A 14,318-nucleotide genomic window follows, 5' to 3' on the forward strand; every position below is an offset into this window, starting at 1 on the left:
GGGCTCAACAGCAAAGTTGAGGAAGAAGAAAGAATAAATGAACTGGAACATAAGACAACTGAGATTAGAGGAAAAAATAGGATGAAGAAAAGTGAACAAAGCCTAAAGGACCCGTTGAGACACTAATAATGTGGACTGACAAATGCAACATAGACATCCCAGAAGGAAAAGAGGGAAAGCAGCAAAATCATTATCTGAAGTAGTAATGGCTGAAAACTTCCCCAATTTAACAAAAGATGTGAATCTACTATACCAAGCAGCTCAATAAACCCTAGTTAGGATAAATTCAGGGACCCACACCAAGACACATTATAATCAAACTGTCAAAAGTCATTAGTACAGTTAGACAGAAGATTACCAGATATTCCAAGCACTGAACTTCTAGTACATACCCAAAAGAACTGAAAGCAGGAATTCAAACAGACTACTTGTGCATCAGTGTTAACAGCAGCATTATTCACAATAGGCAAAAGGTGGAAACAACCCAAATGTCCATTAAGGGATGAATGGATAAACAAAATGGGGTATATATATATGTGTGTGTATATACATATATATATTCACAATGAGGTATTACTCATCCTTAAAAAGATATGAAATTCTGACATGTGATACATAAATGAACCTTGAAAACATTATGCTAAGTGAAATAAGCCAGATAGAAAAGGACACATATTAAGATCCCTTCTACTTGAGATACCTAGAATAAGCAAATTTAGAGATAGAAAGTAGAATAGAAGTTACCAGGCAATGACAGGAGAAGGGGATCAGGAATTCATTGTTTTATATATAAACTTTCTGTTTGGGACGATGAAAAAGTTCTGGAAATAGTGGTGATGGCTGTACTTTGTATATGTACTTAATGTCACTAAATTGTATACTTTAAAATGGGTAAAATGGTAACATTTAGTTATGCTTATTTTACCACAGTTTTTTAAAAAGAGGAAAAAGGCACATATTAAAATCAGAATTCTATATGGTGTCTAAGTAATTTGTCTTAAAATTTCTTCCCTGAACTCTCAAAGAACAAAAAATGCTTTTACAAATTTGACCTTTGAAAGAAAATAAGTGACAAAATTAGTCTCACACAGTCATTTAGAAATGTTTATTATCTTTATTTCAGAATGACCTATTTAGACCACACCCAATAAAGGCCCCATCAGCACTTCTCATAGGTTATGACTCATTTTGTTTCTATGCACACACCAAACTTTCCTTACCAAAATGGAAGTCACCAGAAAAGGGGTGCCAGATGGGTGATAAAAACCCTACTTAATCACTCCCTATTTGCAAAATGACTTCTTTTGCATTTCTAAAACATCTAGTTTGATTCCCAATATATCAATTAAAAAAAATCATTACTTTCACACTTATACAGAAACAGTACTTTAAACCAGTTGATCTTTTTGCTGCAAAAAGGTCCAGCAAAGCCTTACCACTTCAAGCAAACCTACTGCACCTATCTAAGCTCAAGAAGTAGTTTGGCTACTGAGGAAGTGCTGGTCTCTTCTAAGCCCTTCCTCAGGACCCACACATCAGACATTCATCTCTGTTCTCCAAAGAGCACACCATGGCTGCTGTGTTCCTCTCCTTCTCTTCTTCTTTCGATACCTTTTCCTTATCTTTCAGCTTTTCTTTATTTAGAGTGAACTGGATTGGATTAGCGGCTGGTCTTGTCCTTAAATAATACATCCCAGTCTTCAAACCCTGAAAGGGAAGTAAGTACAACTAATTAGGAGAAGCTGTGAGAACATTAAACATTCAAGACCAATGTTTAAAATACATTTTCATAGACCAGGTCAAACTGCTTTCTAAATCTGGAATTATATCTCCTCTAGGAAGCCCCAGCTGTTTTTTTATTTGGGCTTCCCTGGTGGCTCAGCTGGTAAGAATCCGCTTGCAATGCGGGAGACCTGGTTCGATCCCCAGGTTGGGGAGATCCCCTGGAGAAGGGAAAGGCTACCCACTCCAGTATTCTTGCCTGGAGAATTCCATGGACAAAGGAGCCTGCTGGGCTGCAGTCCATGAGGTCACAAAGAGTCGGACACAACTGAGTGACCAGGCAGAGCACACACACAGCACAGGAAGCCCTCTCAAAAACGCTGAGAGAGAGAGAAGGAGACAGACAGTACCCGCTACCCTTTTCACCACTAAAACAAGCTTATCATTTTCAAAATGTCAAATATTTTTGTTCTCTAGTCTTTTTTTGTTTGTTTACGTGCACGACTTCCAAGAGTTCCTAAGAAAACATGTCTGCTTTAGATTATAACTATTTAGAGGTCTAGACCATTTCTCTGTATAAGTACAGATGACAACTATTTCATGGTTAAGAACCATCACCTTCTATTCAGTACCCCTCATCCTGGAACACAGTACAAGTTCAATAAAAGTTTATTAAATAAAAGGATAAAATTATAATTCTATATAAATACCTAGAACATTGTTAGGGAATAAGAATACATTATAGGGACTTCCCTGATGGTTCAGGGTTAAGACTCTGCCTCACAATGCAGGAGACATGGGTTTGACCCCTGGTTCAGGAACTAAGATCCTACATGCTGCAGAGCAACTAAGCCTGCACCACAACTACTGAGCCCGCACACTCCAGAGTCCAAGCACCACAACTAGAGGGTCTGTGGTCTGCGTGCCCCAACAAAAAAGAACCTGTGTCACAACTAAGGCCCGATGCAAGTCAAATAAATAAAAATAAATACTCTTTTTTTTAAAAAAAGAACACATCATAGACTCACAGGTCTTTACAGTTGGCAGTGACTAGCTAAATGATTGGCTTTTATTCTGTTTTAAAGCTGGGAAACAATGGGTATTTTTGAATAGGTGGTTGATGTATAGTTTTATTTTAGGAATGGTAGCAGGACACAAGCTGGCCTAGAGTAAAGATACCAGAAGCAAAGAGATCAGGTAAGAACTTAAGAATAAAGGTGGTGGCGGCGATGGAATAGAAAGAAAGGCATTCAAGAAACAGTACAAACGAACAACCAACAGCACACGGTGAATGACTACATGGGAAGTAAAGGATCATAGGTAACGCCTATGAGCCTACAAGCTTCGAATAAAATAATCCCACCCAAAATAAGAAAATTCAAAGTGAGAGCTTAATCTAGTATAAATCCACATGTTAGTTTTAACATATTGGACTTAAAGTGAAAGAACTTCCAGGTGGCAATATTTAATAGGTAGCTAGAAAATAAAACTCTGTTCCAATTCTAAAGTATTCTAAGTTGGTTGACTTCCTCCACCAACCTGTTTCCAGCCGTAGAAGTGCATACTAGTGAGTTTGCCATAGTTAGGCTCAGCAATATGTATGTTCAAAGACTGGCTTTGATCAATGAAAGCGCCTCTCTCAGCGGCCATCTTGAGCACGGTTTTCTGAGAGATTTCCCACACAGTCTTATAAAGCTGCTTCAGGTCATCAGGAATTTCTGGTATGCTCTGAAGAAGGTAAAGCAGATGCTATTGTACTCTGGTTGAAGAAAGCAGTATAATTAATAGAACGATGCCCCAGGGTCTGGCTGTGATTCTACTTCCAGTCAGATCTGATCCTAGCCATTCCATTTAATACAGTATGATCCTTATCAAATTTCCTAAGACTACTCACTTTCAGCTTATAAAGTCTAATAAAACCCCATCTAACCAACAAAATATCAATCTGGTGGTAGTTATGTAAGATTCATTTTTAATTGGTTAATGGCCAAAACATTCACTGTTTTAGAGGCACTTAATAAAGAAAGGCGGAGAAGGCAATGGCAGCCCACTCCAGTACTCTTGCCTGGAAAATCCCATGGATGGAGGAGCCTGCTAGGCTTCAGTCCATGGGGTCGCTAAGTCGGACATGACTGAGAGACTTCACTTTCACTTTTCACTTTCATGCACTGGAGAAGGAAATGGCAACCCACTCCAGTGTTCTTGCCTGGAGAATCCCAGGGACGGCGGAGCCTGGTAGGCTGCCGTCTATGGGGTCGCACAGAGTCGGACACGACTGACGTGACTTAGCAGCAGCAATAAAGGAAGGCCAGATCAAAGCTAAGCAATAAAAGACCCTTGAGTTTTGCAGAAAATATAAAAATTCAGGGCTGTAACTCACAGAAACATGACCCAAGGAAGCAATGACACAAAAACCTTTTAAATATGGTAGGACTCCACAAACTCCACTCGAAGTCAATAGAAATAAGGCTTTCTTATTTCTTAGGTCTAGGGTTAGCGTGCATCAAAACATAGACTGGCTAATGCTACAGTTTCTATCAGCAAATACAGAAATGTTACAGGAATCTTTATCTGTGTTGCTGAGCAGACCAATATCTAATAAGTGGCCTCTATCTACAAATAAATGCTTCTTGATTCTCAATTGCACATATTTTATTGTTAAACACTATTTGTGGCTCTGACTTTTGAACTATCAGTCTTCAATCTCCATCAAACTTTTTAATTAAGTTTGACTCTAATTTCAGGCTTTACATCACTGGTCTCCAAACTCTGATGCACTTTGGAATTATCTAGAGAGTCATTAAAAAATGCTGATGCCTGAACTCTCATTCCCAGACATTTAATTGGTATGGAAACAATCTAAGCTTCAGCTTTAATAGCTCTTTAATGTATTCTAACATGCAGAGAAGTTGGGAACCATTGTTTTATAGTGCTGCACAAACAAGAGGGTAAGGCCTGGATATATGACCAGAGTGAACAGCCATTCTTTCTCTGTATTGCCTGGGATAATCGAGAAGGTACCAATGTTCAACTTAGCTCCTGAAGAGCACACTTTGTTTTTTTTGGTCATTCTGTACCTGGATGGACCCATTGCATGCAATAATCTGATTTTTCATCTCTTCATTCCACAAGCCCCGCTCAGTAAGATCTTTCAGTAAGTGAGGATTTACAATCTGAAAGGAAAAGGAGGAAAAATGTGAAAGAATAAACAACAACAGGGCCTAAAGAGGATTACACACTTGGAGTTTAACATTAGATTGCTTGGTAAATTCTATTTTTTATGAAACTGAGTGACATATCCCATCACATGAAATATTCCTCTAAAATCCTGATACCTGTTATTCAAAACATAACATACAGTACTGCAAAAGTGAAAGGAGCTAACTGCCTAAGCTGGGTATGTAGAATGATTCTTTTCTTGTTTTAAGTATGGACACAATAAATACTTGAGAAAATTATAAATGTACCCAACCCAAACCTTACAGAAATTTACTTCAGAATATCTGTAAATTCACAAATAAATATCTGTTAAATTAGTGGTTCTCAACCTGCACACAAGAATTACTTGGGAACCTCAAAAAAAAAAAAAAAATAAAGTGGTCCTTCCAATCACAAATTCCTAGTTTGTAACCAAGGCTGAGAACCACTATCTTAAAAGATACTTCTATACATCTGGAGTATCATCAACTTAAGCATTTGAGGCTATAGTATATGTGTTATAGTTTAGCACACATAGTAAAGCGTAGTATATGACATATACTACATGATTAAAGAATGGTTACACATTACATGAACTCTAATATCAACAAACTGCTTTCATACTCAACCCTCAATCCTTCATTCTTCTGATAGATATTTATAAAATGTCTATTATATGCTGAAATAACATAAATAACATTAGAGATGACAGCTCACTTTATCAAAACTTTGCCCCCATTCTAAGATAGAGGGGCATCTTAAATATGAGTAGCATTTACTCCTAACATCAGGCTTCTAAAAGACTTTCCAGTACGTCTGGTTGTAATCTTCTCACCTGAAATTCTCCTGACAAGACTCTGCGAGTGTAGATGTTACTGGTATAAGGTTCAATTGACTCATTATTTCCCAATATCTGAGCAGTTGAAGCAGTAGGCATCGGGGCAATAAGTAAACTGTTTCTTACACCATACCTGAAGAAAAGGAGATTATTAGGTGCTGGTCCTTATGCTACTATCTGTCAGGAAGACAGCTACTTTAATCAACGTAGTAAAGCAGTTGCTGTAAATACCATACATGCACCACACTCACATGCTGACATTTGCATTTAACCCCTACAGGGATGCAACTCTACAGTATGCCCTTTTCCTAAATGAATGATTGATTCCTAAACAGAATTAGCACAACTTTTACTGCTGACAACCTTTATCATGCCATGACTTATGCCACTTAAGAATCACAGCACTTGATACACCATCTTGCCCAAGGAAACACTCAAATGGCTGTTGGAGAGTCCCCACCTGTTACAGGTACACTCATTTAACCCTCACTCTTTTCTAAGAGACTATGTGATCACTGTGCTAGGCTCTTTAAGGAAACTTAATGATGTGAAAGTGGTAAGACCCAAACGTCTATCACCACAACTCTTCATTATACTGAATAAGATAATGAATAGAGAAAATGACGCTCAAAGTATAATATTCCTGACTTCCTCTATCACCTCGTTAATTAAAGTTCCTAGAAGAATGCTAACCTCTTGACTCCGTTCAGTGCCAAAGAGAATGCTTAAAAATGTAGTATCTGAGCTCTGAAAATCTTCAAACTGTGCTAAGCACATCTTTCAAAGCTCAGCCTAGGGAATTCCCTGATGGTCCAGTGGTTAAGAATCTGTCTTCCAATGCAGGAGATGTGGGTTTGATCTCTGGTTGAGAAACTAAGATCCTACATGCCTCAGGGCAACTCAGCCCACGTGCCTCAATGAAGAACCAGCACAGCCAAAATAAACAATAATAGTAGTAATAAAATAGTAATAATAAAAACCTTAGCTGAAGAGATACCTATGCTAAAACATCTTTCCTGATCAGGCAGACAACACTAAGTAAAAATGTCAAATACAAGTATGTGCATTGCAAATATTTTTTATGACCTGTACCTTTACGTATATTTTATTTGTGTACATGTCTCACCTTACTTAGTTTATCGAGCACAAAGAGCTTGCCTTTGCTGCATTCCATACCTCTAGATTCATACAGTACTTAGCACCGAGCCTCATATCCTAATGGAGTGTATACAACTGAAATTTCAACTTCTCTACGTCACTTTCACCAGGGCTTCCCTGGTGGCTCAGACGGTAAAGCGTCTGCCTGCAATGTGGGAGACCAGGGTTCGATCCCTGGGTCAGGAATATCCCTGGAGAAGGAAATGGCAACACACTCCAGTACTCTCACCTGGAAAATTCCATGGACGGAGGAGCCTGGTAGGCTACAGTCCACAGGGGTCGCAAAGAGTCGGACACGACTGAGCTAATTCACTTTCGCTTTCATGTCACTTTCTAGTTGTGAGGCATCAAGTAAACCACCAACTAGCTCCATGTCTACTCCCTCAGTAAAGTGGACAGTGGTTTCTTGTCCACAGATAAGAAAATGTTTTGAAAAGTCACATACATCCAAACTATGGAATCATCTGTAATCACTAAAAACATTAAATAGATTTGCATGTACTAAAAGAGAAAGATCTCCAAAATAAATCACTAAATAAAAAGTCTCAGAATGTGTCAAGTTTGATCACATCTGCAAATGAACTGAAAAAGGTCTAGAAAAATATACACCATTCATGTTGGTGATCTCTGAGAAAAGAAATAAGTTGTTTTTTTGTTTGTTTTGTAGGACAAGTGGTTGGTAGAAGAGGTATAAAAAAGGGCTTTTACTTTCTATTTTGTTTCTGTACTTGAACTTTATTAACAATGAATGTGTATTTATGTTGAAATTTTTATTTTAATTTTGAAACTTTAAAAAGTTATACATAAAAGACATTTAAACTACAGTATTTTGAGAAAAAAACAAAGTAAAAATAGAGTTCAGGGGCATTTTTTTAAAAATTGAATTTGCATGTAAATACACATATATATACAAAACCAGAAGAAAGTCTGAGGATGACAGACAAAAAAAATACAAACAGGTGGTATTGGGGTAATTTTCATTTTACTCCCTTTTCACTTGTATGTTTTTCTAAATTGTCTAACATATATTATTTGAGCAATGAAACAATCTGAAGGTAAACGGGTATATTTAAAGAGCATTTTAAAGCTACTGCTTCCTTCTGCAAACATTAAACACTATGTATATTCATTAACCTGGACGTGTCAGACAGTCATGATAGAAAGCAAAAGCAACCTGTTTCATTATTGACTCAGAAAAACATTCTGCGTGCACTCAAATTTCTTATGTTTATTAATTGAAAAGGCCTACAGACTCAATTTTTACATTTTTCTCTCCAACAGTTTAATATATTAAACCCTCCAAAAGCTCTTTAAATTCCCTAATGTAGTCCTATGATAATCAATTCAGTGAAAGCCATTTATGGGCCCAATGTAATTAAGCAATAAATAAAAGTGGAAAACATTTAAAAAGCAAACACACTTGGAAATATGAATGCTTAATGAGAAAAAGAATTACCCGTTCTTGCTAGTTAAGCCCTAAAACAACATCAACTAATAATACCTACCAGGTACTAAAATGTTTTCATTGCAGACTACTGTACATATATTGTCCTAGGAAGTATTTTCACAACAACAGTTCTATAGATAGGTCCTTTTAGTCCCATTTAAAAGAGAAAAAGATGAATTTCAGAAGATAAAATAACATACCTAAGTTTGAAAGAGCCAGGATGAAAATCTGAACCCAAAGTTACTTTACATCTCTACTTACTTTGCAATCTTCTCCTTGAGAAGGTTCCAGTCCCACAGGTCTGTAGGAGTAACATTCCACATATCATACTGAAGGATCTAAGGAACAAACAACCCAAATTGATGATAAATCATTCAATGACCATCTGAAACTATGACAAAAACCAAGCAAATGACTAACTGCCATGTCCCCATATCCCAACAAATGCTGTCATGTAAGGAGTATAAGGCCCAGAGATTTTCCTAGACAAACTGCTATGTAGTCATATTGATTCAAAGCAGGCTGACTAAGGCTTACCTCTTCCCCTTATCCCTGCTGAGTCCTCTCAGAAGACCCATATCATCTCTACAAACCAGGAAATTTTAACAAATGAAAGCATGTTGCTGAAATGTATTCTCTTTTTGTACAATAAAAGAATTACTCTACCCTCTACCTTCATCTTTCTTTACAGCCTTGATCTATCCTATCTCTAAATATTATCTACTTAGCTAATTAACACCTATTTTCAAACAATGTAGAGTTCCTAAATATCAGTAGGAACTGTGAGAACTAAATCTAACATCTTATTTTACAGGGAAGAGAATCATCCTACTGGGGATAAAGGCAGTGTGATGGCAGAATGCTAGGACAGCACTCAGATTCCCACCTCCTGGGGTATAGGCCCTCAAACTCTCCTCCTCTTCAGTATACACAGGACCTGGAAACACGATGGATGTCACTCACACAATTGTGACAAATGTGAAGGGTTTCTGCAGATGCAATTAAGGTTGAGAATCAGTTTAATTTTTTAGCAAAAAGGGAGATTATCCTGGGTGGCCCTGACCTGACAAATGAAAATGCCCAAATTGGTGACTGGACTGGGCTCTTGAAATGAGGGACTCTCCCTCCTACTGGCTTTGAAGCATCAAGATGCCATGAGCTCTAGAACTGCAAGGAAATGAACAACCAGGAGGGGTTGGAGAACTGTGCCTGAGATGAGATCACAGCTTCTACTGACATCTTGACTTTGAGAGACCCAGAGATTAAGCTAACCCAAGTCTGCACTCCTTACCCATGGAAATTGATACTGAATGTACATTGTTTTAATCTGCTAAGTTTAGGTATAGAAAACTAATACCTGGGAGTTCCCTGGTGATCTAGTAGTTAAGATTCAGTGTTTTCACTACTGTGGGCTCAGGATCCCTGCTCAGGGAACTAAGATCCTGCAAGCCATGCAAGGTACCACTCCCTTTCCCCACCCATCCAAAAAGAAAAAAAAAACTAACTCAGCAGTCTTCCTATGTCTTTTAGCAATAATTAGTTTTAAATAAAAGAGATTTAAATAGAATATACTTTTTACTCCAGAGAACAAAAGGACTATATGAGCTTCAGATGTCTGGTGTAACAGATTACAACTTTAGTGGCTTAAAATAACAAAATTTATTCTCTTGCAGTCTTGGAGGCCGGAAGCCCAAATTCAATATGTTGGGAAGGCCCCCTCCATCCCCAGAGTCTAGGGGAGATTCGGTTCTTTGCCTCTCCCAGCTTCTAGTGGCTTCAATTCTCCTGGGCTGTGGCTACAGTTCTCCAACCTCTGCCTCTATGGTTGTGTTGCTCCTTCTTCTCTGTGTCTCTTTTAAGGACAACTGTGACTGTATTTAGGGCCCACCTGGATAATCCAGGATAATCTCCTCAATTACATCTGCAAAGATCCTTTTTACACCAAATAATTTAATAGTCAGAGGTTCCAGACATTAGGATGTGAACATCTTTTTGAGGGCTACCATTAAGCCTACTACAGGAACCCATAGGCAAAGAGAAATTTCATCCATATACTTACTCCTTTGCTGACTGGAGAGCCCTCATAGGTTTCATATGGGCCATACTCCTTGGCCAGGTCACAGCTGGCTTCCAAGGCTCCATAATAAATGGTTTCAAAGATCTGCTTATTCAATAATTGGGCCTCTGGACTCTCAAAAGGGTACCTCATCAGAATAAAAGCATCTGCCAGACCTTGTACCCCAATTCCAATGGGGCGATGGAGTTTATTCGACAAGCTAGCCTTTGTGCCAATAGATTTAGAAAAGAAAGAGATGACATTAATGATCAGTAAAACCAACATTCTGTACCAAATGACACACTCTCTATCTCAGTTTTCTCACACCATTCCAATCATTCCAATGATAACATGATGACTAGAAGACTATGATCAACTCCTTCCACCTTGGATTTCAATTATCACCAATAAGCAGAGAAATCTATTCATACCTCTGGGACAGGGTAGTAGTTAATATCAATAATTTTATTCAAGTTTCGGACAATGACTTTGGTGACTTCAGCCAACTTTGTAAAGTCATATGTGTGTTCTGATGTGACATACATATTCAGGGCCAGGGAAGCCAAGTTACAGACTGCAACCTAGAATTTGAAGAAAAAGGGTCAAGAATCACATGATTTTTATTTCAATGACACTACCCTGTACACCTCTAACACTTGTTGACATTAAAGTTTTAGTTTCTATCTTTGACTGCTTCCTCTTCACCATTCACCTGTTCATTTCTAAACCCCAGGACCTATTCCCATGTGTGAACGGTTACATGCACCAGTGAGACAGCTTAAGATGGGGGAAGAACCATACACTCCATAGTACAAGGCTCTTTACCAGACGTATGTCACTGTGCTATAATTTTTTATGTATGTCAGTAGATGTGCACTGTCTAATACAACAGCCACTAAATAAAAACTACATGAAATTTAAAATTGTTTCTCAATTGCACTAGTTAAATTTCAAATGCTCAGTAGCCACCCAATACAGAACATTTCTATCACTGTAAAAAGCTGTTTCAAATTACCCATGTCTACCTCATCCTCACTGAGACTCCAACAGCCCATAACAAAGGATCCAAGTTTGAATTTTAAAAAAGCTCTTTAGGTGATTCTTACTATACTAAGTGGTGAGCATTTTCAGGTTAGGGATCATATCTTTTTTATCCTTACATTTTCAGGACTAGCACCATCACACCTGGCATATAGCAAATGCTAAATAATACTGAATGAATATACTTCCTTCACCATTTTGATTATGACTCTCCCAATCCAAACTCTCAACTCCTCTCACCTAGACTCCCTCATGCCCTTCATACCTAATCAATTCTACACATGGTGACAAAGTACCCATTTTTAAAACATAGCTCGAATCACATAAGCCTGATAAATGCAAGGGAGAAAAATAAGGCAGGAAATTGGGGCTAAGCGTGGAAGGAGTGCCATTTTTAAATAGTCATCAAGGGAGACACCACTGAGAATGTGACATATGAAGAAAGAACTGAAGAAGTTAGAAAGCAAGTCACATGGCTCTCTGGGGAAACGAGCATTTTACCACTCAAAACTCCTGCAGCAGGAGTATGAGAAATGGCAATGAAATTAGAAGGGGTGGAGCACAGTGAGCAAGGGGAAAAATAAGAACAGATGAGGTGGGATACTCAATTGTGTACCATCTCACAGGGCATTATAAGGACAGAAATGAGGTAATGATACATACTACAGCATGGACAACTGACACAAAAGGCCCAATATTACATGATTCCATTCATACGGAATGCCCACAATAGACAAATCCAGAGACATAAAATAGATCAGTGTTGCCAGGGGATGGGTGAAGAGGGGAACAGACAGTGAATGCTAACAGGTACAACGTTTCTTTCTGGGGTGGTGACAATGTTCTAGAATTAGTTATCAGTGATAGTTGTACAACTTTATGAATATACTAATAAAAAATCACAGAACTGTATCCTCTAGAAGGGTGAAATTTATGGTATGTGACTTATATCTCCATTTTTAAAAAATGAACAAACTCTGGATGGGTTGGAAAGTCAAAGATAAATATTGTGCAGAGAATGGTATGATCTGATTTTTTGTTTTTAAAAAAGGTCATTTTATTCTCTGTAATACAGTCTAACTATATAACAATATAAATATATGCCAATTTCCTCCAACTGAATTGTAAGTTTCTAGAGGGCAGGGATTGAGCCACATTCATTTGTATCTCAGAGCACCTAGTCCGGTGTCTTACATATGCCTGGTGGTCAGTAAACTTTGTTAAATCAAACTGCAAGCTCAGCAGTATGTTCAGCTCACTTACCATTTTCTTTGACTTTTCATCTGTCATGTTTTTAGGTCCTAGAATTCAGGATCTGTTCCTTCCTCCTCATTTTCATAGCTTACATCCAATATCCACACAGTCTGTCATCTGACTAACGCAACAATCTCTATAAAGTAACTTCCAACTGCTTCTCACACCAAGCCATTCTATAACCAGAATCAAGAGCTATCCTTCCCATCCTAGCAATGCTATTTTCCTTTCAAAAATCTACAAGGGCTTTCCTATGTCTGAAATATGCCAGCTTTCACGTACTTTCTCTCTTCCCTCAACCACAGCCATCCCTCCTTTAAAATATCTGCTCCATCACAATAAACTTACTTTCCACTCCCTGCGCAAAACCTATCCCTGTCTCTAATCTGTCATACTGGTGGTTCTTCCCAAATAGAAAGCTTTTTCATAAACTTTTTTTTAAAATAACCAAATCTATATCCCATTTCCAGCCTTGCCTCTTCTATGAATGGCCTTAAAGATTTGAGATGAGAATTTTGTCTCACATTCACTGAAAGGACTCTCATGCTTACATATTTTAAACTGAATACACACTCTAACACGTTACTGTGTTTGTCCTAACTCTAACCTAAATAATTATGTATTGCTATTTTTCTCATGAAAAGATTATTACAACAATGTGTGTGTAACAAAAAGTCTACAGTCTTTTCTATATGGCTCAGACTAGAAGATTTTTAAGGGCACACATCATACCTCTTCCTTCCTTTATAATCTATTTTAGTGCCCTTCTGCTTACAGCAAGCTATGAATACTCCCTTTACTCAACTCAAGGGAAATCAAGTGAGAGATTCACAAACAATTCACAAACTCCTAAGATTCTTCTCTCAGTACCTGAGGCAGAAGTTTTTCTACCTACCTCATCTTTGCTGGTATACTCTACTATTTCTGTGCACAGGTTGCTGCATTTGATGGTTCCCAAGTTCTGCTGGTTGCTCTTCCGATTACAGGAATCTTTGTAGAGCATATACGGGGTACCTGTCTCTGTCTGAGACTCAATGATGGCATACCAAAGCTGCTGAGCTTTTATAACTTTGCGGACACGACCTTCTTTCTCATACCTGGAAGGCAAAGCTAGTATTATTTTAATATTCCCTAAGAAAATCTTTATTGCAGACAACATGAAGAGAAGCACCAAAATATAAAATATTGAAAACTCTTAAATTTTTACTAAGTTTTGCTAAGGGAAAAAAATTAGGAATATGATACACATTTTACTATGGCTAAAGCCAGACTCACTAAATCAATAATACCTTCCTTAATAAAAAGGAACAAAGACTGAAGTAGTTAAATAGTGCCATTGTGCTACAGCAGTACTCTGGTGCTATTACTTAATGAACTTCTGACACGTGCACACCAGTTGCTCTCAATTCCTGTGTATAATACAAAAGCATAACTTGCTTTATCAAATGTACTTTATAACAAAGCAAATTAATAACTCTGCATTAATTGTTTAGAGGATCTATTAAAATATGATTTACCTTGAACACCTATTTACATGTCCCAAAGATTTTTGTTCTGTTTCTTAATAATTATCTTTTGTTATATTAAAAAAGAAATATTTCCAG

At 37.7% G+C, this 14,318-nt stretch overlaps 1 protein-coding gene across 1 annotated transcript in view; it reads right to left on the reverse strand.

The window, feature by feature from the left end:
* Positions 1–1,081: 1,081 nt before the first annotated feature.
* Positions 1,082–14,318, reverse strand: part of RRM1 (ribonucleotide reductase M1) — a 40,775-nt gene continuing 27,538 nt past the window's right edge. The window contains exons 12-19 of the mRNA XM_010849442.1: positions 13,610–13,811; positions 10,851–11,000; positions 10,423–10,644; positions 8,625–8,701; positions 5,756–5,891; positions 4,800–4,895; positions 3,262–3,450; positions 1,082–1,707 (exon numbers count right to left, since the gene is read on the reverse strand). Of these exons, the coding sequence (XP_010847744.1) occupies positions 1,522–1,707; positions 3,262–3,450; positions 4,800–4,895; positions 5,756–5,891; positions 8,625–8,701; positions 10,423–10,644; positions 10,851–11,000; positions 13,610–13,811 (1,258 nt within the window). The 3' untranslated portion in view covers positions 1,082–1,521. The remainder of the gene's footprint in view (positions 1,708–3,261; positions 3,451–4,799; positions 4,896–5,755; positions 5,892–8,624; positions 8,702–10,422; positions 10,645–10,850; positions 11,001–13,609; positions 13,812–14,318) is intronic.

Source organism: Bison bison, unplaced genomic scaffold (assembly GCF_000754665.1).
Source record: "Bison bison bison isolate TAMUID 2011002044 unplaced genomic scaffold, Bison_UMD1.0 scf7180017864284, whole genome shotgun sequence".
Taxonomy (NCBI): Eukaryota; Metazoa; Chordata; class Mammalia; order Artiodactyla; family Bovidae; genus Bison; species Bison bison.